Raw genomic sequence first — 24,080 nt, forward strand, 5'->3', positions numbered from 1 at the left:
CCTATTGTTTTAGTATATTTTATAAATAGAGCATCTATCATATTATTTTATTATATTTTTGCTGTTATGATATTAAATTTTTGATTTTTTTTTGTTATTAACTTAAATTTTCAAAATATTATACCACTTTTATTTTACAACATGTTTTTTTTTTGTATCGCATTTCAAAAAACATTATATTTTAGCTTCTACAATTTTGTCTTTTGTAAAATTTGGAATATTAGTTTGAAATATTTAATTTTTAAATTATAAATTTGGTCAAGAGAAATTTTAGAAATTTTCACAACTATTTTTGAGCTTGGAAAATTATATGACTTTTTATTTTATTTTTGTTACTAAACTATTACATTATTTTATTTTAAAAAACAGAAATTTTAGGTAATATTTTAATTATTTTTTTCAAAATATTTTATTATAACTAAAAATAAACATTAAATTTATAGTTAAAATTGTTTCTCATTGGTATCTTTAGTGAATTATTAAAATTTCAAAATTTTCAAATAACATATTTTGTAAATAAGACTTAAACTAAGGGTTAGTTATATACCATTATGTGTTGTCTATAATTACCCATGAGTCGGATCCGGATATCCGAAAAATTTAGGGTATCCGGATCCGGATCCGGATCTGTCGGATCCGTGGATTTAATATCCGGATCCGGATTCGTGGTTTCCGGATATCCGGGTTTCGGATATCCGTCTCGATATTCTATTATCCGCGGATATCCGGATCCGTCAAAATAATTAAAAATATTTTTTTTAACAAAAATACTATTTTTTAATATAATACATAAATTAAATATTTATAAATATATTTATATATGTTTATAATATTGTAAAAACTAAAATATAATATTATAAGATTAATTCATGTATAAATATTAACATATCAAAATAAATATTAATAAAATTTAAAAAAATTAATGTATTTTAAAAATACGGATCCGAATCCGGATATCCGGACCTAAAAATTAAGATATCCGGATTCGGATTCGGTTTGCACGGATCCAAGATTTTACTATCCGGATTCGGATCCGGGCACCCCAGATATCCTATTTTCAGAGCGGATCCGGAGCGGATCTCGGATTGAATCCGGATCTCGGATAATAAGTCTCATGCTTATCTATAATCATATTTTGATAATATATTGTTGTGATTTTTAAAATAAATAATAGATAATATATATATATAGATATAAAAGTTTAACATTTGTTAACAATTTTATTTTTGGTACAAAAATTCCGTATAATTTATGAATTTTAATATTTTTAAACGCTGATTGATACTTTATTTATTTAAATGAAAGTAATTTTAATAATATTAATTTAGAAATTTTATATAATTTTTATATTTAATTCATATGTTACTTCTATTTTAATATAATATATAATTATAAATTTCTAAAATAACATAGAACTTTTAATTTTTGTTTTATTGTAAAATTTTATTTCAAATTATTTTATAATAACATTATATTAATAATTACTAAATTAATGAATGCATTAATTTAGAAAAATATTTAAATTTTTAGTAAGATTTGCTAAATAGATTTTGCTATAAATAAAATGAAAATGAAAATTTACAGTTAAAATTGATTTATTAGTAATATCTTTATAATTATTAAGATTTTTATATATGTTATATTTTTAATAGATTAATGTATATAATCAAATATATGTAATTAATAAAATGGAGTTAGTATGACATTTTATGGTAAATAAAATTTGTACTTACTTTTTTAATAGAGAAGAAGATTTGATCAACTGGTAGAACTAATTAATGAGTACAAATGCTATTGGATAATTTATTTAAAATTTTAAAATATATTTATAATATTATTTTGACCAATGAAATGTGTATATAATTATGCTTATAATATATTAATGTACTAGTCGGATTAATTTTTACAAAAAAAAAACTTATCTTGCTGCGCATATCTCTCTCTACACCATACTTCTACGTTTTTGATTTTTATTGGTTTATGTGAAAATAATTTGCGGGCATTCTCTAACGGACAAACACCAACATTATTCTTTTGTAATATCCATGACATATAGAACGTTACAAATGCTATATAATTAAATATTTACTTTGTCTTTTTCAACGAGACGCACACGCATACATAATGTATTCAGGGGTGATGCACGTATAATAGATCTCCAACTTTGATTGGTGAAGGAAAAAATCGTACAAATAAAACATTAGTTTTTAGGGTTCAAAATCACTACCCCTACACTATATTTGAGAAGTGATTTTGCCACATGTCCTCTTTACAATCAATTTCACAAAACAAATATGATATGACTACTGAAATTGATGACAGAGCTTCCGAAAAAATATGACTTGGATAATTTCATTTAACGTTGATTTATATTTTTGGCATAATTATTAGAATATGGTAATAATTCATATGTTACATTTAATATTGATATTTTTTATTGGTAAACTTTTTTTAAATATGGTAATAGCTCATACACCTTCTATAAAATAAATATATTTATATATAATATTTCAAATTACTATTTTTGTATAATTATACAATTTGTATTACTAAAAGTTTCAAAAATTTCTACAATTTTTTAAAAATTTAAATATCGAATCTTAAGAACATTAGTTTCTTATATATCTACAAATTTTATAAATATTGTTTACGCTAAATTTTTGATAATTATACAATTATATATCATTTTATTAGTTTTATACAAACTGATTTAATATATATCAAATCTATATTAAATATTAGTAAGAAAATAGTAAAATCTATAATATTTAATAAAATTTATTTTTAAATATAAGTTAGATTTAAAAAACTCCTTACTGCACATGGTGCAAGAAAATACCTAGTAATAAATATATGTTACGTGATAAGATTAAAGTGGAAATCTAACAATAAATAAAAGGAAGATATCATCAATGGGGAAGAGGTCCACGTCGGATTAATAATTCAGACCAATCATAGAGTTGTATTGTGCCATGTCATCTATTCCTCACACGTCAAAAATTAGTTCGATTAAATCGACTTCATCTTCCTCCTTTTCCTCGAAGAAACCCAATCGTTTCACCTCTTCTCCTCTGTAACGTTAAAATCAGGTCTGAGCGTTCGGGTACCCGTTGGCGTTCGGGTCGGGTTTTTCGAATTTTGGTTCTTTTTTATAACACTTCCTAGGTCACATTCTAGTAAATTTGCAAGTACAGGTCGGGTTCAGATATACCACATTGGATTCGGATCGGTTTTGTATCACATCATAGGATCCATAAAGTAATCATATATCATTCGGATTCGGGTTATATCATATCGGTTCGGATATACCCGAAATAAAATCTAAAATTTAAAAGTAAAACATAAGAAATATATATTTATTTTTATATAATTAAGTATTTAAGGTAGTTATTTAAATTTTAAATACTTATTGTTAGATAACATATCAAAATAAATATGAAATTGAATATTTGAAGTATATTGTATATTATTTTGGACATTCGGATCGGTTTCTTCGGATATTTTTTTGGATTTTTTGAATTTTTTGGTTTTTTTGGTTTTTCGGGTTACCCGTTCGGGTTCGGTTGACAACACTTTGGGTTCGGATATGTTTTGTACCACCTTACAAGACCCATTCGGATATTTTTTACATTTTGGGCCGGATACGGATCGGGTTTTTCGGTTTGGGTTCGGTTCGGATTTCGGGTTACGGATATTATGTCCAAGCCTAGTTCAAATTAGAATTTTTTATATCAAGAGGCACTTTATCACTTTTCAATTACATCCAAGACCACAATGCACTTGCAAGACACTTTCTCATGGGACCTACAGAGAGAATATACATATTTGCCCTTAATGAAAAGAAAATGAGATATTTCTTAGACAAGAGAAAAGATAAAATGTGTTTCTTTATTATTGTTTAGTCTATTTTTAATATTTTGTTTTAGGTTATTTTTAAATTAAAAATACATATAGCAAATTTTGTTGATATAATAAATTATATTTTTTATTCTCTATAATTTGATATCCACTTTGATATATCTTTTTGTTATATTTTAAAACCTATACTTGTACACGTATTCAATTATTGTGTTATGGATGAGTGGTTTGTGGATGTTTGAAAAACATGGATAACTACATGTAGAATATAAGCATGGAACAACACATGTGGATGGGTGTGGGAAAATAAGCGTGGACGGGTAAACATGGACGACTATTTGTGGACGAGTAAAATTATGATGAAAATTAAAAATTCAGCATACTATATATCTCATGGTGGAGGACTGTGACGAGCTCGAACCACCGCAACTTCACCAAGCTCATCCACGACGATGTTGAGCTCGGAATCCATGGTGTGGCTCACCGGAAAGAGGAGCTGACTCATTTTGACCGGGAGTTTTTGAGGAGGAGATGACTCGTTTTAACTTTTTGGTTTGTTTAGCTTTGTTTTCATCACTCAAGCTTGTTTTTTTTTCTCGACATGTACATTGTAGTTATTGGTTTGAAGTTATTGATTTGTTCATCCTTGAAATTGTGGACACATTGGCATTCATATCACAGTCTTTCAATATGTTACATTTTTATATCTATGTTTAGTGTTTGAGTTAGTACTCTATACACCATATCAAGCTTCAATTCCCTATACACAAATTTAAAAGATCTCTCTTGTTCTTTACTCATGGTTATGTTAGCGTTTATATCCACAACATAATCAAAATCTTCTCGTCCCCGTCCACAGACAAACATTGTTGTTGGAGTTGTGTCTTTAAGTTCAACTATTGTGGAGCTTGATATGATGAAGCTTCTGGAATTTTTACACTCATCTCCGTCCACGCATCACCCGTTCACGTATCATCCATCCACGCATCACCCGTCCACGTAGCATCCGTCCACGCATCGAATGTCTATTAAGGACAAAGTTGTCCACAATTTATTGCTGGCCCACAACAAAGTGTTTCACATGTAGGAAGTGACTCTGAGTGTAAAGAAAAGTCAAAAAGTGGCCTAGAGAGTAATCAACTCTTAAAATTGTGACTTATAAAGCTTTATCATTTAGTGCAATCACTATATAATCTACCTCTTCACATCCAATTTTTCCGAGGAGAAGAAGAACTACGACGTAGAATCTATATTTCCCCGGTCATGCCAATGTCATCAACTCTGGATCAAGGTGGCTCTCATCTCTCCCCCTCTAAATTTGTTTTATAATATATACAATCTCTCTGTGTATTTGGTTATTGGGTTTTTTGGTCAAAACCAAATTAAGTTGTAGTTTAAAGATTGATTGGCTCTGATATTTGATTTTTTTTGGGGTGTTTTTATTTATTTTGAATCGACTGATGATTGAACCTGTCGAGTTGATTTTTTGGTTTGTATTTCCAGCACTAAATCTATGTCGTCGACCAAACACTGATCATGAAGAAATCATGAAACTCTCATCTTCAAAAGCCAAGGATAACAGAAAGTCATCATCCAACTTCCCAGACTTCTACAACTGGTCTCGATGAGCTCCAAACTACGTGTTTATCCTAATCGTTAAGTTCACATTCTTTGGGTTCTTGATCTTCCATTACATCAGATTCATCACCGTTAAATTCTTCGAGATTTTCTAACAGCAAGATGGCTTCACCAAAATGGAACTGAGGTGAAACACAGTCTGGAAACTCAAATTCCTATTGGCGCCACCTTCATCACCATCGGTATCCAAAGAAGCCAGTGCCGTCCTAATGTAAGTTGTAACAAGGTTTTACCTTCCTCTCTGGTTTTAATGTAGAAACTAAATACTTAGGTCATGTTTGTTTCTCCATCCGGATGAGCCATTTGGATGAAGATGAGAGTTTTGTTTGTTTAGGCACTAAAAGTACAACTCATCCAGATGGATCATCCGAATGACTTTCAGAAATTTAGGCTTAATTTTAAAGTCCATCCAGCTGAACCAATTTGGATCATTTGAATGGAGATGGTTCATTCAAAATGGTATAATGTCTATTATGCCCTTAATATAATTCACAAATTACAAACCTAAACATAATATCATTTTGTCACACACGAAAACTGACAAAACCACAAAAACGCGTTTTCCCGCGAAAACCTAAAAACTAATTTTTCACGTCAAAACTCCCAAAACGCATTTTCCTGCCAAAATTGGAAAAACGTGTTTTTACGCCAAATTTCCAAAAACGTGTTTTCATGCGAAAATCACAAAAACATGTTTTCACGCCAAAACCCCAAAACGCATTTTCCGCTAAAACAAAAACACGTTTTCCCGCCATAACCTGTTTTCCCGCCATAACCTGTTTTCCCGCCATAACGTATTTTCCCGCAAAAATTGCAAAAAAGCGTTCTCACGCCAAAACCCCAAAAACGTGTTTTCCCACAAAAATCGAAAAACGCGTTTTTTCGTCAAAATGAAAAATCTTCTTTTCTCGCCAAAACCGAAATTTTTTGTTTACGTGCCAAAACAAAAAAAAAACGTGTTTTCCCACCAAAACCGAAAATCTCATTTTCCCGCAAAAACTGCAAAATGTGTTTTCCCAACAAAATCGCAAAATCTCGTTTTCCGGCCAAAATCGAAAAATTTCATTTTTCCGCTAAAACTGCAAAAACGCGTTTTCCCTTCAAAATCGCAAAATCTCATTTTCCGGCCAAAATCGAAAAATTCCGTTTTTCCGCCAAACCGAAAATTCCGTTTTTCCGCCAAAATCGCAAAAACGCGTTTTCCCGCCAAAATCGCAAAATCTTGTTTTCTGGCCAAAATCGAAAAAAACCCGTTTTTCCGCCAAAACCGAAAATCTCGTTTTCCCGTCAAAACGCTTTTTCCCGCCTAAATCGCAAAATCTCGTTTTCTGGCCAAAATCGAAAAGTGCTTTTTTCCGCTAAAACCAAAAAATCTTGTTTCCCCCCCCCCAAAACCGCAAAAAAACTCGTTAATTTTGAAATAATTCTAATATAAATATATTAGATTAAATAATTAAATATAATATAGTTAAAATTAATATCAAATATATGATTAAATCAATACAGAGTGTTTTGGTAATTTGTTTACTAAACTTATTTAGATGGAAATGAAAATAAAGAAACAAACATAAGATTCATTTAGATGATTCATCTAGATGAGTTATTTGGATGGACAAATAAACGGTCACAAAAATCTGAATGGATCATCTAAATAGATCATTCAAATGAATCATCTATATGGATATGACAAATGGTGAAACAAACAGCCCCTTAATTGATAAAGAAAAAATAACTATATACTTGATTTCTGTAGACTTTGATAGTGATTAAGTTGAGGCTTGAGGCGTATTGATGGCACAACGACCAGATTGTTCTCCTTCATATGATAGTTTAGTCGGATCCTGTAACACACTTTTGAGTATAACCATTTACAAGTACCTACTGCTAAATCCACGAAAGTCTTCTGTCTCCACGGAAAGGTCTCCCATCGTCCTGTATTATAACAATCAAGGTTTGTGTCTACTCACTTCATATTCATTATTTTACCTGCTCAAAATAGTTCCTTCGATTCTTTTTGGGTGATTCATTGATGTTAGCTTAATTCTTAAAAAACAGCAAAATCATAGCATTGTTTTTCATCCACATAATCACCTTTCTATTTAATTAGGGAGTTAGGCATGGATATAAGATCAGAACGATTGTTGGTTTTGAAGCATAACCCGTGTTCCGATCATGTCAGAGCTCCACTGATACCACCCATGAACATAGTCAGAATCAAGTACAGTTCCGTCTACCGTGAGATCAATATTAGCCCTCATAAGAATATTGATTCTGTGTGTGTAAATTTGAATATTTTTTTCTTGATTGGATGCAGTGGAGTAATTTTTAGAGTTGTAATATATTAGTTTGGGCTAAACCTTTTTTTTTGGTTTTAACTTTTAAGCTTTCCTGTTGAATTCTTCCTGACCTTATGTATACTTTGTTTTTCTGTAGTATGAACTTCTTTGAAACTTATGAATTCTCACCTCAGTTAACGACGAGGTCGTCAAGAAAACCTATAAGTAGTCCAAGAAGGTAAATTTAATAGTCCTAAACTGTTTTTGTGTTTTCAACTGCAGAAGGGTAAGTGACAATCACTTCTAGGGAACCATCTCAGAGTGTATTGGCAACTGGTCTCAGCTTATAAATCTGTAAGGTCAGCATTCATCAAAAAAATTTTATTTCTCTTATACTTTGTATCTCTGCACCATCTAAACTGTTTCAGTTAACCATATAATGAATATAATTGCAGTTGATTAGCAAATGGAAACTAAAGCAGGACTCATGTTTAAAGCAATTTTTTTTTTGATGAGACTGGTATAAGCATCATCCCAAATCTTATCCAGAAACGGCATCAATACCCTGTATTTTTTGATGTTTCAGTGACCATTTCTAAAAGCCATGTGTCAGTGACTTTCACCTTTTGTAACGACTTGGTGTAACTGTGTGCGGGCACAATAGAACACAAACTGTGTGTGATCTGGCGTGTAGAAAAGGACTTGACGTCCTCGACCTTCCACCTGATATCCAACCACACTCGAGAAGGAGTACTTCAAGAACCATCATTGTCTCTAAAATCGTACATGGGAAAACTCTCCATAAGTTTGGGGCATGTAACTGGTACACTGATACGTACTCCTGCAGGATATGTACATTCTTAGATGTTCATTTTCTTCATCTTATTTAGATTAAAGGGGCAGTAACCTTGAAGAAGATGATAGGGATGGGTTTTCCTTTGTTAGACGTGATATACCCGTAACCCGCCACTAGCACTGAAAAGCTTTCTGGCTAAGGTTGTGAAGTTGTTCAGCCGTCTACTAAGCTTCTGCCAGTTGCTCAGATGGGAGTTGTTGGTCGGAGGTGATTGTATCTTTCACATAATTGGAATCGCACATGACAAATCAAGTTGGCTTCTCGGTGACTTCCTGCAGTCATTATGAAAGCTCATGGACCTCTCAAGATATCAGCAATTGGGAATTGGTCAGTTCTCTTACAGTGTCAGATGACTTTCGGTGCTGCTATTGTGCCAAATACCAAACATATCAGTGTTAAACTTAGTAAAGCTAATACAATCCAACTTTTTTTCTTTGTATGTGTTCTTTACATTAAAAGAACAAGATTCTCCGGTGAGATCGAGTTGAGATACCTCATCGGCAAAACCTTGATGGAACCATTGTCATATGCTTCTTCTGAGTAATCTCTGGCTACAAGGTTCTGAAATCGTAACTCGAAGCTCCATGGTATAGACCCAAAACAATGTGCACGTCAAAAGCTAATGTGCCACATAATTTTTTTTGTTATGTTTGGTGTAAAACCACACTTTTTTTCTTACGTCTATTATCTCCAAATTGTCTGGTTGATACATAGCTTACAAAGTTTCTCAAAATTTGGCATTCTTTTTACTACTTAGATGAATGATATGTAACTCGCTAAAAACATTTATTATTGCGACAAAAAAACCTACATGTTCATATATGTTTATTCCAAATAGAATATGTTGTAGGTCAAAAAGTTTGTAGGTGTTGTGTCAGCTTCCTACTAAGCTAATCGTAATCGTGCGTGCAGATAATCACCATAATCCTCAATGCTCACCATCACTGATCATCTTCCATCTTTATTTTTAATCAGATCAAAGAGGCGTGAAACATTATAGGATGTATTCTGTGTAGATCGTCAGATATATAATAAAATGGAAATTAAGTAACAAAACAAAATATTTTTCAGTTTAAAAAGTGAATAATGAATAAATCGTATATCATAATCAAATATTCATTTGTAACTCTTTCCACAATATAAAACATAATATCTAATTATTATAATATTCTGCAGCATTAAATATTAATGCAAAAAAATACAAAACACTTATATAAAAACCTATATTTAAATATATACTAAATTTAAAATATTTTTAGTTGTTTTTGAAATAGGGCGGGTTTAATCCTAGCAAGCTTAATAAAGTTATGCTATGAGCATATATGACCTCATACCACTAGTCTTATTCTAAGTCTCGAGTTTAAATTCGAACCTGGGATTCTTTAGATAGTGGAACTTGATTACGTGACTAAGAGGCTGTGCTTTAACATGGGCTTTCAACCGTTATATAAACCTTTCACATCTTTGCTAATTGTAAATTGTAATGTGCCTAATTATAATTGATAAACATTTCTCAGACCCATTAGCTTATGAACCAGTCATGTTGTGCAAGTGATACTGATAGACTTTTTTCACTATGGTTATTCTACAAATTCACCCAAAACATAAAACAAATGATGAAAAAAATCTTATTTTTTATTTGAATCCGAGAAACGCAAACAGAGAAACAACATTGGTAAAGTAATTAGGAAATTCTCAGAGATATTTTAACCGAAACAAAAGTCTCGTCTCTGCTCGGGCTTGTAATTTCGGTAAACATTTCCAGTTTAGATATGACCGGCCCAGTTTTGGGAGCTCTCGACTCTAGGCATCCCGGTACCCTCTCTCTTAACCTCAGAATCAACCTGAAAGGTGGCACCACACACCTCTCCTGAGCTATCCACCCTCGGCACTGGCTTCAGCTGGTTCTTCGGGTGCTCGAAGCTCCTCAATCCTCCCGATGATGTAAAGAAGCAACCTTCAAAACCCCAAACCATGCAACAAGTTAGAACCTTTTTAGCGAATTACATCACCACAATCACACAACAACCCAAGCAAGGTCTTAATTAGGCAAAAAACATTTGGAGCGAAGTTAATTCACCTTTAGGGAAAGGACTGTAAGATTTGGAGCAACCTTTCTTCACAATGGCTGTGTCATCAGAGAGAACAAGATGACCTTCAGCATCAGTTCCCCAGAAGAAGGGCACAGTACCATCAGCATCCTGCACATGGACAAACAATCAAATCCATTCTCAAAAGAAGTCAAAAAACACCCAGATCAAGAAGAGAGTTGTTACAGCAGCAGCAAAGACAGTCTTGTTGGTGCCATCAAAGAGGATGAAGGCAAAGTTGCCATGGAAATCTCTGACAACTTTGTCGACGGGGTAAGGGCCACGGTCACGTAGAGTCCTGTAAGCCTCAATGACCATGATGGCCTCGTTTGTGACTTTGCTCAGCCCATACTGCTGCCTCAGAAACGGGAGGTTCTCAATGTGTCCTCGGAAGATGCAGAAGATGTCATCCACAACCGCAAACAATCTGTCGAATCAGATAAGAAATCCAAAAAAAATTCGCATCACCAAATATACATCTCTTCAAGAAAGAAAGAGTTCTAGGCTCTATCGATAGAACAATAACATATCGTCATCATCATCACCAAGAACATCACAAGCAAATCCAAATACGTATCCAGAGGCCCAATAACTTAAATCTGGTGTTTAAATCTCGACGAAAAGAGAGTCTATAGAAACTTTAATTACATATTCAAACGATAGCTCACTAACATTTCGTCATCATTATCAACATCACAAGCAAGTCAAAATACGTTTATAGAAATCTCTAATCCTACAAAGATTCGTCATCATCACAAACAAAACGATGAGTCCTAGATCGGATGGGGATACAAAGTCAAATCTAAGTAAAACAGCAAACGATTGTTCAATCTCGCAAATCTGATCGATCCGATTGCAGAATACACCAAAATCGAAAACAAAATCATGAGCACTTGGTCAACATCAAAACGATTCCACTAGATCAAATCACGTAACGAAAGAGAGAAATGAAGACTTGGATTTGACCTGTGAACAAGAGGATCGGTGTTATCGAGAGAGTAAGCGAGCACTCCCGACGATCCGAGGTTAAGCGTGACGGAGTTTGAGTTTTTGGAAACGAATTGACTCGCCAGATATCCTTCTTTCAAGGCGTACGAAGGCGAATCGGAGTGAGGACTCTGCAGTGCATCGGGGCTGTTCGCTACGGTCTTCTCGAACACAGCCAACATTTTTTCTTTGATTCTGATTTGAATTGAGTCAGAAAATCAATGGAGAAAAAGTTACGGATGAAGAAAGAGAGAAAGACCGGGAAGCCTATAAAGGAATCTTGTACCATATGTCTATTCTCGATTTTGCCCTTCTCTTCTACACACGTGTCGTTATACTATAGGTTGCGATTCTTGATATTTCCCCCTTTCTGCGTAATTGGTAAATTAATGATTTGGGATTTGATTTATTTTGAAAAAGGAAACCTAAATTTATCTGATTTAGTAAAAATAGTATTAATTGTGTGATAAATAACGCAATTTTACTCATAATTTTGGAATGTAAATAACTTCTTTTAGATAAAATTTATATAATTAGACGTTATAAACAGCTGACGTGTTATATATATTGGCTTAATTAGATTTAGATACATATAAATGGTCGATGCCGAATATTTCCGGTGATGTTTATATTAAATAGACCAACAATCAGATTATTCAGACTACATTTTCTTACCATTTTCTGAAACTTTTTATACGTTGATTGAGATAATTATTTGTGTAATTAGAGAAACTTTCCTTAGATGGCGGAATCATTTAATCAGAATTCGCTTATAAACATATACTTTTATTTTGTGGAGAATCCCATGGTACGAATACGAAAGAGGATAAGATTTAAAAAATTAAAGTCAGGAAAATGACGTGGCGAGTACGTGCACTCGATATTCTTAGTTATAAATAAATAAATCGAGGCTACGCACATGGGAGGACACAATCCTTTAGAAAGTCAATCCAACGGTAGATTTATCACGCGTTTTGATCGAAACGTATAACCGACTTTAGTTTAAATATAGACTCATTTAGGTGAATATACAAAAAACAGTAGGTGATTGCAAATATATGCACAATTTGAAAGTATTTACACGTATGGTTATTTGTCAGGCATGATCCCGACAATATTACCCTAAAGACCAAATGACAAAGCTATGTTATAGACAATTTCTGGATATAGTAAATATCTAGAAAAATATCTTGTCAAAAATACTGTCAAGACTAAAATGACATATAATGAATAACATGGTACATTTTTTTTAATTTCGAGACATAAATAAAGAATATATGGATATTTGATGTTATATCCATTTTTAAAATTAAAACCGGTTAACTAAATTATTTGGACTAAACTATAACCGGTTCCAACCGAGAACATTGGTTACTCCACTGATACGGATACCGAATATTATAGCATCTAAAATTTAAAAAGAATCTAGTGATGTCTTGCTATCGTCTACCTAAGGCAATCGCCAAAAAACTGACGACCGCGGTCGCACAATTCTGGTGGAGTCTAGGGGGAAAGACAAGAGACATGGACTGGAAATCATGGGATAAAGTATGTCTCGATAAGGAGGATGGAGGACTAGGTTTTAAAGATATTACTGATTTCAACACAGCGATGTTTGCTAAACAGTTGTGGCGTCTAATTGAGAAGCCAAATACTTTATTTTCCCAAGTGTTCAAAGGACGGTATTACAGGAATGCATCACCCCTGGAACCGATTCGTTCATATTCTCCGTAATATGGCTGGCGGAGTATCGTTTCTGCTAGATCTCTGGAAAGCAAATGACTAATCAAAAGGGTAGGATCAGGATCATCTATATATGTATGGAACAATCCATGGCTCCCAACCACTCGCCCGAGACCAGCAAATAAAAATCAACACAATTTCGACCCAGACCTAATAGTATATTCTCTTATTGAGTCTACTTCGTGAACATGAAATTCGTAATCACTCAGGGCTTTGATGGATCCTCAGGATGTGAAAATTATATAAAGTATATCACTGAGTAAAACCCAGATGGTGGACATGGATGGATGGCATTTCACAAATAATGGGCAGTATACGGTTAAATCAAGATATCAGATAGAACGAGTTTATCCAGACAGGGAAATACCACATTTAATGTTTGGACCCACAGTTGATGCTTTGAAGGCGTTCTGCTGGAAAATACGGTGCCCCCCCCCCCCTCGAAGTTAAAACATTTTATATGGCAATTGGTGACAAACTATATAACAGTCTAGAAGAATCTTAAAGCGCGAGGAATACAAGGAGACATATGTTGTGCACGTTGTGGAGCGGATGAGGAATCAATCAACCATGTATTTTTTGAATGTCCTCCATCACTTCAGGTTTGAGCTCTCTCCAAGATACCATCAAATCCATCAATCTTCCCAACAACGTCCCTCTTTACAAATATAGATCATCTCTTCTGAAGAGTTTCTCCACCAATGGAAGATCATCAATTTGTGTAGATACTTTGGTATATTTGGAAAGGAATGAACTATAAAGTTTATAGTAATCTGGACATTGACCCAAGGGACACGCTCAAATTAGCAGAAACAGAGTCAATACTTTGGCTGAAGCACATGTATTGAACGGAAATAGGATAGTATCCTAGGTCGAGGTTACGACTCTCCCATCAGTCCCAGGGAGATGGTGTTTTACAGATGATTCCTGGAAAGAGAATGAGATTTTGTTCGGACAAGGTTGGCTGAGTACTATAGAAGGATTTAATGGGCTATTGGGAGCAATGAATGTCTGGGCTTGTCTATCTCCTCTACATGCGGAGATAGAAGCACTACTCTGGGCAATGAAATGCATGAAATATTTACGTCAATTTCAGATTACGTTTGCAACAGATTGTTCTCAGTTGGTGAAGATGGTTTCGGAACCAGAAGAATGACCAGCATTTACAAATTATTTGGAAGATATTAAGACCCTGAAAGAAGGTTTCACATGATCAGAGATTATCTATGTACCAAGGACGCAAAATTCAAGAGCGGATAACCTAGCACGCAGTGTCAGGAAGCAACTGTCTTTCGTCGTTCACATGGATCAAGATCTCCCGGAGTGGTTCACAGAGTCAGTATGAGTCTGTAGTTGATGACAAAAAAAAAGAATCTAGTTAAAATAAAAAAGAACGATCCAACAAATCATGATGCGGATACAGTCGCCATGATCCAGATACATTTGCCATATAACCAAAATCATCCTTACAATTTATTAGTATAATTTTTCAACTAGACATTACTACAAGAAACATGTGTAACACCCAGTGGCAGATCTAGAAAATATTTTGAGCGAGGGCATAAATTATAATAAAAAATGTTTTTATTTAATCATATTATATACAAATTTCATTTATTTTTAATAAGGATAACATATAGATAATAAAATAAAATACTAAAAAGAAGATAATAAAAACATGTTTATAATTTAAATGAAGATTAAGAAAGGACTAACTAACAAAACACATGAAAGTACTGGAATAATTGTTTAAACAAAATCTATATATATAAAAGAGTGTTTTAATCACTCTTGAGGCTGCCACATAGGATTCCATGTCGGTAATTCGTCTCCTGACGTTGTGACATGTGTCCCTTTTATTAATACTCTGCGTTTCATTTATAGAGTGGGCTGCTGCGTTTCAGTTTTATTATAGAGTTAAACCGAAACTGAAATCATTGTCGAGGCCCAATATTGACAATCTTGCAATCATCTATTTTTAAGGTCCATGATAATCTTCAAACTCTGATTTGTTAAACCGACCATGGAGTTTCAGATAGGTTATGAGAGACGAATTTCACGGCCAATGCCAATCTTTGGTAGGAACTGTCATTTGTGTCGATTTGTCTGTATTCCTTCTCGACGGCAAAGGAAAACCAGACCGTTAAAGGATGCATTCAATGTTGCCATTGACAACCTTCTTAATTACCCACCCCTTCCATGTTTCCTCATTCAATGAATCTCTTCTTTCTTCCAGTCGGTGAATTTTATGCTATAAAAGGTGATTTTGGAACCCGTGAACATCATCATTTCATTCCACACAACCATAAAAAAAATTCTTTGAGCAGAATGTGAAAGAAGAAGGAAGAGATGCGTACCTGAGTCTCACTGGAAGAGCCTAAGCTTGATGGTCCAAGTTCGCCAGAAAATAAATTGGAAGCTCAGGTCTCGAACCTTGATTTGTTGGTCAAACTGTTGTTCTCAAAGAAGTCGACGAGAGTTATAAGTCGGGATCGACATCTGAGTCAAATCTAGAAAGGAGAGCTTTAATCGAATAAGGACGTATGAGTGAGATTCGCGAATCTCTCTCAAGCTGACTCAACCGAATATGGATGTGCTTTCCACGGAGATAAAATCGTCGGAGGAATACAAAAATTAGCGACGGGAGACGCATCGGGATCGACTGTATTTTTCACCATCCGGTAAGTCGGGCCTCTATAGACATGACAACAAGTCTTGACGGAGTCACTGATATTGTCATCGCAACAAAATCAGATAAGGAATAAGAAGCTTAGCTTAATTCAATCTCAGATGGAGACTAAAGATTGTTGGAGATGATAAGATTTGGGGTTCTGTTGAGACAAAATAGTGGCAACGGATTTGGTGCTAGGATGAGCTTGGAGGTTAACGAAGATGAGGAAAAGATTAGGTATGAAGAATAGAGGAAGACGGTTGCTAAAAAAAAAGAATAGAGGAAGACAAATGAGATTTTGTTTGATTCTTGATGTCGAAAGAGAAAAAAAAATTAGGTTAAAGTTGGTCAGGTGGAGACCGTTAGTGGGCCTCAGCTCTAGCTTTGTTACAACAGCCCACTCCAAAGCCCACTTCTAGATACCTGCACAAAGACAAGTTTGTTAATTTTGTACGTGAAAATAGAAAAATAGGATGCAAATCATACGAGTTTACGAACTAGTTCATACTTTCTTAAAGAACTTAAAGCACATATATATTTCTCTTTAAAAGATATTTAAAACGGGTTCACATTTCATCATATCAAAGTCTACGAAAATTTTAAAGAAGTGAATATGTCAGTTTTCTTTTAAATCATTAATATCAAACCAACAAAATATTAAGAAAAACCACAACAGATAATAGGAAAACATATAAACCAGATGTAACAAAAAAAAACACAAGAACAAAAAAAGGAAAAGTTTGTTTTAATATAAACAAAAAGATTTATTCAAATAAATGTGTTAAAAAAACTCATGAATTCCAAAACAAAATAAACCATAGATTCTATACTGATATAATCATAATTTTTTTATATATTTGCATGGCCTGAAGTATAGATGTAATACAAAAAAAATGACAAAATAAATAAAAGTATAAATAAATTAAGATAACCTAAAAGAAAACTAATCAATCGGTTAAATCATAACATGACCATCTCAACAATTTAATTATAAAATTTAGTTAATAGCAGCAAAACTGGATTGAGTTCCTGACATTAAAAAATTTTAACACATAAATTAAAAAAAATATAACAACAATTTTACAAACAAAAATAATAAGAAAATTATTTTCGCGCGTAGCGCGGACCGGTCATAGTATTTAAAAATAAAACAGTTTTTGAATGAAAAAACCCGGGAACAAAAACTCTAAAAGGAATCAAACGTCATTAAAAGATGGGATAAAATACAACACGTGGACAAAGAAAGGAAATTAGAGAATAGAAAAAAAGAAAAAAATCAGATAAAAAAGGGTTCGAAGGGTTTCGTACCCGAGTTTGGTGGGGGCAAAAAGAGGACTTTAACCAACTAAGCTACAAAATCTAACGTGATCCATTTATACTTTAATTGACTTATGTATTTTATTGGGGGCATCTGCCCCCTCCCTATAAAGAGTGAATCCGTCCATGGTAACACCTATTATGCAAAATATACAAACAATGAGCAAAAATTCTTGCAAAAATACAAAAGTGATTAAACACATCAGATCATCAACACAATGAACCACAACAAGAAAACCTAGCTCTTACCTTACTTTCGATAAAACACAGAGATCTCAGCTTCCGCGGAAAATCAAGTTAGGGTTTACTGTTGCAGAATTGAAAAAGATTTTTAGCCAAGAAAAAATAGATTGTGATTTAGAGAAGAGATGCAGGACTTCCCCTGTCAAATCAGAGAGAAGAAAGAGAGAGATGTCTATAGGGCAATCGGCAATTCATCTTCGCACTCCGGTGAGTCGGATAAATTTACGAGACATGAATCAACCATTCAAAGGAAAATCAAAAGTATTTCATCGATTTAAAAGAGTTTTGAGATCAGTTTGAGACTGAAGTATATTTGAAGAGACAAGTTAGTTTTGAAAAGCATGTTTTTTTTTTTTGCAATTTCTAATTAATGTTCTTTGCCCTATGTTCATATCCAAAAGTGTATTACGAGGGAGCTTGGATGTAAGCTAAGCTATATCTTTAGTGAGTAAAATAGGAGTAAGAACATTTTGGGGGTTATGAAATGTCAAACAGTGATTTTTCATATAATTAAATTAGCGTTGTTTTATAGGTATCTAGTGCAAATTTCCTTAAATATATTGCATATTTAAAGAGTACATTGTTTCGAGTAGGTTCAGATGAAAAATGGAAATGTATGTTAACATATTATAAAAATACAAACTATTTTGGCTCCTTGTTTAATATCTAAACTATTTTTGATATTTAATTAAAGGCAAAATCTGCTAAATAGGCATTTTTAGTTTTTGTTATTTAAATAGTCCTCAAAAATCAAAATGATGAAATTAAGTTTTATTAAAGAGGTAAATTGTTGTGGATGAAAAAAAAAGTTTCAAAAGACTTTAATATAATAAAATTATTGCAAATGTTTCCCTAAGCTGCATATTTCGTCCCCTCAGCCCAATATATATCCAAATTCTCTCACTACCCATCTCCATTTCAACCTCATCTTGTCTTTGATCCTCTAATGAAGGAAGCTACGGGAAGCTCAATCCCCATAAAAAAAACTGTACATAATTGAGTTGATATAACTCCATAGCTTTTACTCTCTATACAAACTTTATATCATATTTAGCTAACTATACAAAAACACTGTTAGACACTATTTGATTTTTTCAATATACCAAAATACCCTATTGCTCTAATATCTACAAAATATGTACCATATATCTCTTACTAAGATTTATATCTCTGGGAAATATTATTTTGTTGGAAATAGTATTTGCTCATATACATACGTCCAGATTTTTTACTATCTCTCCCCATCTCTCTTCTATCCTTGTAAAACTCTGCCAAAATAGCAATTTTCCATGTTTCTTTTGTATTTTTGACCAATTCACTCTTTAACTCATTGAATACTTATCAAAAGTTTCCACTTTTTGATATAATTTTAGATAGTATATATATATATTTTTATAAAAGATGCTAAAAGTACATTTCAAATGTAAAATTAAATACATAAAAGTTTAACAACTTTCAGTACTTTCAGTATTTAGGTGGCAAATATTTTGTTTATCTGAACAAAAGCACAAATATGTTACAAGCACAACTGAGTAAACAAAACATAGAAATGCACCACAATACTATCTTCTTAATGAGCTTGAATGCTTTCTCCAAACTTGTGGGTTAAGCTCTTTATATACTCCTTCCTAACCGGGTGTTCTTCCTGCGGCCGGTTATATGGTGTCCAAACCGGTTCTCCCACAAACAGCCTCATTAGCTGCAAAACCAAAAACAACTAATTCATCGCAATCCAACAACCAAATCTTTTTACAGCAGATGTAAAAGTTTAATCAGCGTTTTAGTAGAGGTTTTATATTTACCTTGATGTAGTTGCCGGTGTCGAGTGTGAACCGGTGGTAGATCCCGGCAGGAAGGACAATGAGATCGCCCGGTTTCATCCAGATTCGGATCCAACGGTCATCCTTGTCCCTAACATCAAAGTAACCACTTCCCGCTAGGCAGTAACGAATCTCTTCGTCCTTGTGAATGTGTTCTGTGAAAAAGTTCTTCAGCTTCTCCTCGTAGTTGCTGACTTTCTCGGGACACAGATCCAGCATATCCTACAATAAATATAGGTTACAGTTAAAAGTTCTACGCATCAAATTTGTTAGATATTAACTAAGCAGCTAGCACATGGGTTTCAAAGCCAAAACACCATCAAAATGTTCCCTTAGGCTAGCTAAATTGAAGAAGGCACTGTGTTACGTTAATATGTATACTACTATAAGATTATATTAGCTCTTTAGCTTAGATAGAGCCTTATATACTCAATCTCATAAAACGGCCAGTGACAAGGTTTAAGTACCACCCTTCTAATTGTGCAAGATTATATAGCCCTAGCATCCTAATACTACTCGGTTTCAATCATATTTCTCATGAGATTAATATGCAACAAACAAAATTCATCAATGACCATATATGGTGAGAATGAGTGAGAGTGATCGAAAGAGGTAATTAACCGGAACGTACCATGTAATCGTAACCCCTTTCATCTCTAATCTTGCCTAGCTCGGAATCATGCTCGTAGTTATCAGGGTTCAACTTCCAGTACAATACCCCCAGTTCTGCAAAAACACAGCAAAAATATTGTTATAGTTGTATGATCTGCTATTGTGTAGTATATTTGATCATTTCCTTAGTTTAGATTTCTTTTCGTGTCAGCTCATAAGCTTTTTTTTTCTTTTTTTCTTTTTAAGAGCTCATATGCTTTATCTCGTAGTCACAACTCAAAATACAATAAAGTATGAACTACAACATCGTATTCACGACAATCACAGTTTCGAGAAATGACGATAGATATATTTAAGTGGAACGAAATCGTTTTGCAAAATCAAAAAAAAGAGTAAAGAGTAGGTGGAAGCGAGAGAGAGAAACCTGCCAAGTAGTCGATAGTGAGGAGCTCTTTGGGGTTAGGATGAAGAGGAAGTCTCTGATCTTCATTGCTATCATCCATTAACCATGCCTGCATCAACACTCACATGGCCTCAGAAAAAAACTCTGATTGGAACGTGAAGATAAAGAGTATCGCATTCAGAAATCAAATTCAATAAGGTGAAGAAGAATTAGGTTACCTCGAGAGCCATTCCTGATCTTCGTTCGTCTATGTGAGCAGTGAGTGTTTCGATTTCAGTCTCATCCGAAAATGATTCGATGAAGAGGTGAAGAGATCATTTCCTCGGTCGATGATTGTCACGTGTACGGCTTATGATTTCCTCTAGTTTTTATTTATTTATTCCGGTTCGAAAAAATATATTTTAATTAAGGTATTCTAAAATCAAGATTATCCCTACGTGAGCAGTCACGCTGGACCTCCGGCTGACAAAAAAAAAATATCATGGACCTCTGAGGTAGTAAAACCATATCCGATCTATTTCTCTATTTTTACCTCTAAAATAGAAAAACTCTATAATAGAGATGAGTCTTACTCCAACGTATTTTTCTAAAATAGAGACTCTACATATAGAGCAAAATATAGAGTAATGTTGTTTTTTTCCTCTATAAATAGAAAAAAAAATAGCATTTTGTTATGAACTATTATGTGGATGTCCATATAGGCCCTTAGGCCCATGTTCTAGACGGTTATAAACCCTAGTTCTGTATTCCTATATATATGTATGTTGTCAATGGAATAATAATAAGAACAATCAATTATCTCTTTCTCTTGTTTCACAACACGTTATCAGCACGAAACTCTAAGAAACCCTGAGCCAAAGTTTCCGACCCTAAAAACCCTAACTCTCTCTCTCTCTCTCTCTCTCTCTAGATCGAAACCCTAGACGGCGAGAACCTTAATCACTTGACCGTGAACCTTCATCCCGATTGTGAACCGACGATCCGATCTCAGCCTGTTCGAAACTGCGATCCGATCTCAGCCTGTTCGAAACTGCGATACCGATCTCAGCTTGTTCGACCGACTATCTCAGCAAGTTCCAGTTCGAAATCTTCTCTTGTTCAATCGGTGGTCCATTCAACCCAATTGGAGGTTTAAGGTAATTATCAAACCCTAATCGGATTTACATGTAAAAATCGAAACCTATATCCTAAAACCCTAATCATGTTTACATAATCGAAACCCTAATGATTAAAATCAAAACCCTAATGATTAAATCGAATCCCTAAAATTATCAAACCCTAAAACCAAAACATATTCAATTTATATTCTAAAACCCTAATTAAACTAAAGTATCAGATCTGATTATTAACACAATCAAATCAAATAAAGCTTGATTAAAATCGATACATATAATCTTTTAAACTCTAAACGAGTATTTTGAATCAAAATATGTTTCTGTTTTGAACTAGTCCTAATCACATGCTAGAACCTGATCTCTCTGAATATTGAATATGATTGCATGATCTGATAGAATCCGTGTACTAGGCTTGCTAAATTCATAATTGAAACCTTTTAAATCGTCAAAACCTAGCGGTCTAAGCAAAACCCTAATTGTGATAAGTAATAATCTAACGATGTACTTATATTCTAACGATGATTGAAAACCCTAACTACATGTGTATGCCATTACGAGCAGACAAATAAACTGAATTTTAATAATTATGAGTTAGCAAATTAATTCAGCTAAGTTTAATTTCGTAGAAATAGATTTGCTGGTTGGATCGGTTTTATTTGCTCAATTACGGTCAAAGTTTACTGTTGTATTTATAATCAACTGAAATTATACAGATTTATAATATCTACAACTTAGGTCATGTATTCTATATTTACCATCATTGCTTGTCTAATAGGCAAGTAGATGAATCAATAACTCTAATTATTTATAATATATATATCAGATATGACATGGAAGCATATTTTATTGTGTAGAACATTAATTTGATGAACTAACTTTTGCTTAATACGATTTACTGTTTAATACTTTAGTGGTACTACCGAAAACTACTTTTATGAATTATGATTTATTTTCATATCTCCTTGAAATTTATAGACTTAGAAAATTATTTGTAATTTACGAGTCTTTGGATTATATATTGATGTTTACTAACAACATTAGCCATATTTTATGAGCAAATTTAAGTATTTCAGGATTGATTGTCCTCCCTAAAAGAGAAGAGATCATGTGAAATTATAACCAACCGGAAACATGAGCAGTTGGAATTCGCATCTCCATTGCACTTTTACTTGCCAAGATAAGTATTTTATTTTCATGCCTTATATAAAAGGTTAACTACATTTTAATTAGGTAAAATAATTTGCACGAAAATTGATATATGTGATATAAAAGTAGTTCACTAAATTGATTGATTGGTTAAACCTTGTTAAATAGCATGAAATTAAGAATTTAGCTGATAAAATAATTACTATAGGTATTTATTTCTTGATATAATAAGATACTTCTGTTAATACATCTTTTTACATAATTTGATTATTATTATTCATTATCATTATATATATATAGAATTTTAAGCTTAAATCACTTCTAGTTGATTATATATATTCTCTTGAGTAAAATATGATATTATATTTGAAAAAGGAAAGACCACATTGTTTTCTAAGGAAGTGGCTACAAAAGTCGTTGTAGACGTTAATGTGGATATGTATATGGTCAAAGTAGACCCCAATGAATTTCTTTCAAGAAAAATGTTCTCACAAGAAGTGAGAAAATAAGTATGGTAGCAAATAAGAGATATTTCTCTGACCTTATAAGGAAAGAAACTAGTGTGAGTACAATGTCTTGTAGTATCAAGATTATTGGAAGCTCTAAAAGAGCATATACATGTATCATGTATGTTTATGGGAATGAAACTTATACTTTCTGAAGTCTCAAAGATCAAAAGGATCTAAGATGTAAGACATGACCTTAAGTTGGTTATGTTGTTGATTTTTAATTGAGATTCACTTCGAGATTGGCAAAAATGCAGTGTTATCATCTCGAGGGGGAGAATTAGAGAATCTCACATCCCTAGTATGTGGAACATTCATAAGTATGTTCACACTGGAAATTGACTTGAAGAGTCATTTATAAAATAAGACCAAGGGATTGTACATCTAAAAAATATTGAGACAATAAGTAAAGAGAAATCTTGAATATCTTGAATCACAAGTATTACCCAAGGCACTATTGTATTGTACTGCACAATGATTAGAAATGGAGATAAATGTAATAGTAAACCAGAAGTTTACTGAATGTGTAATGTTTGGCAAGCTGGTTATGCCATCCCGGTTTAGTAATGATACGAAAGATAATCATATGGACATTCGTTAAAGAACCAGAAGATTCTTATGAATGATCTGCTATATGTTGTTTGCTTACAAGACAATATAAGAATACAATTTTCACCCGTTGAATAGATTTGGAATCTATGTATACAACGAAATGTTTGTGGGCTTGATCACCCACTGGTGGACTGATCATCCACCATATGATTAATGCATCGACAAGAAATTCGTATGTATCCTTGTC

At 33.2% G+C, this 24,080-nt stretch overlaps 2 protein-coding genes and 1 long non-coding RNA gene across 3 annotated transcripts; 1 reads left to right on the plus strand and 2 right to left on the minus strand.

Annotated features, from left to right (window-relative positions):
- The first annotated feature begins 5,023 nt into the window (after nucleotides 1-5,023).
- On the plus strand, nucleotides 5,024-9,195 carry LOC106364339. Its single transcript, XR_001273172.3, has 3 exons — nucleotides 5,024-5,149; nucleotides 7,930-8,955; nucleotides 9,088-9,195. It is a non-coding gene; the product is annotated as an uncharacterized LOC106364339 (long non-coding RNA).
- A 1,047-nt stretch (nucleotides 9,196-10,242) lies between these two features.
- Nucleotides 10,243-11,955, minus strand: LOC106366640 (stem-specific protein TSJT1). Its single transcript, XM_013806291.3, has 4 exons — nucleotides 11,685-11,955; nucleotides 10,905-11,145; nucleotides 10,709-10,829; nucleotides 10,243-10,585 (listed from the first exon to the last, which is right to left on the minus strand). Exons 1-4 carry the CDS (start codon nucleotides 11,885-11,887, stop codon nucleotides 10,395-10,397), a joined length of 756 nt encoding a protein of 251 aa, XP_013661745.1. The 5' UTR covers nucleotides 11,888-11,955; the 3' UTR covers nucleotides 10,243-10,394.
- Nucleotides 11,956-19,090: 7,135 nt separating this feature from the next.
- LOC106366641 (acireductone dioxygenase 4) lies at nucleotides 19,091-20,912 on the minus strand. The gene is made up of 5 exons (XM_013806292.3): nucleotides 20,733-20,912; nucleotides 20,536-20,623; nucleotides 20,131-20,225; nucleotides 19,482-19,721; nucleotides 19,091-19,378 (listed from the first exon to the last, which is right to left on the minus strand). The coding sequence occupies exons 1-5, from the start codon at nucleotides 20,742-20,744 to the stop codon at nucleotides 19,250-19,252; spliced, it is 564 nt and encodes a 187-aa protein (XP_013661746.1). The 5' UTR covers nucleotides 20,745-20,912; the 3' UTR covers nucleotides 19,091-19,249.
- Between the last annotated feature and the right edge of the window lie 3,168 nt (nucleotides 20,913-24,080).

Source organism: Brassica napus, chromosome C9 (assembly GCF_020379485.1).
Source record: "Brassica napus cultivar Da-Ae chromosome C9, Da-Ae, whole genome shotgun sequence".
NCBI lineage: Eukaryota > Viridiplantae > Streptophyta > Magnoliopsida > Brassicales > Brassicaceae > Brassica > Brassica napus.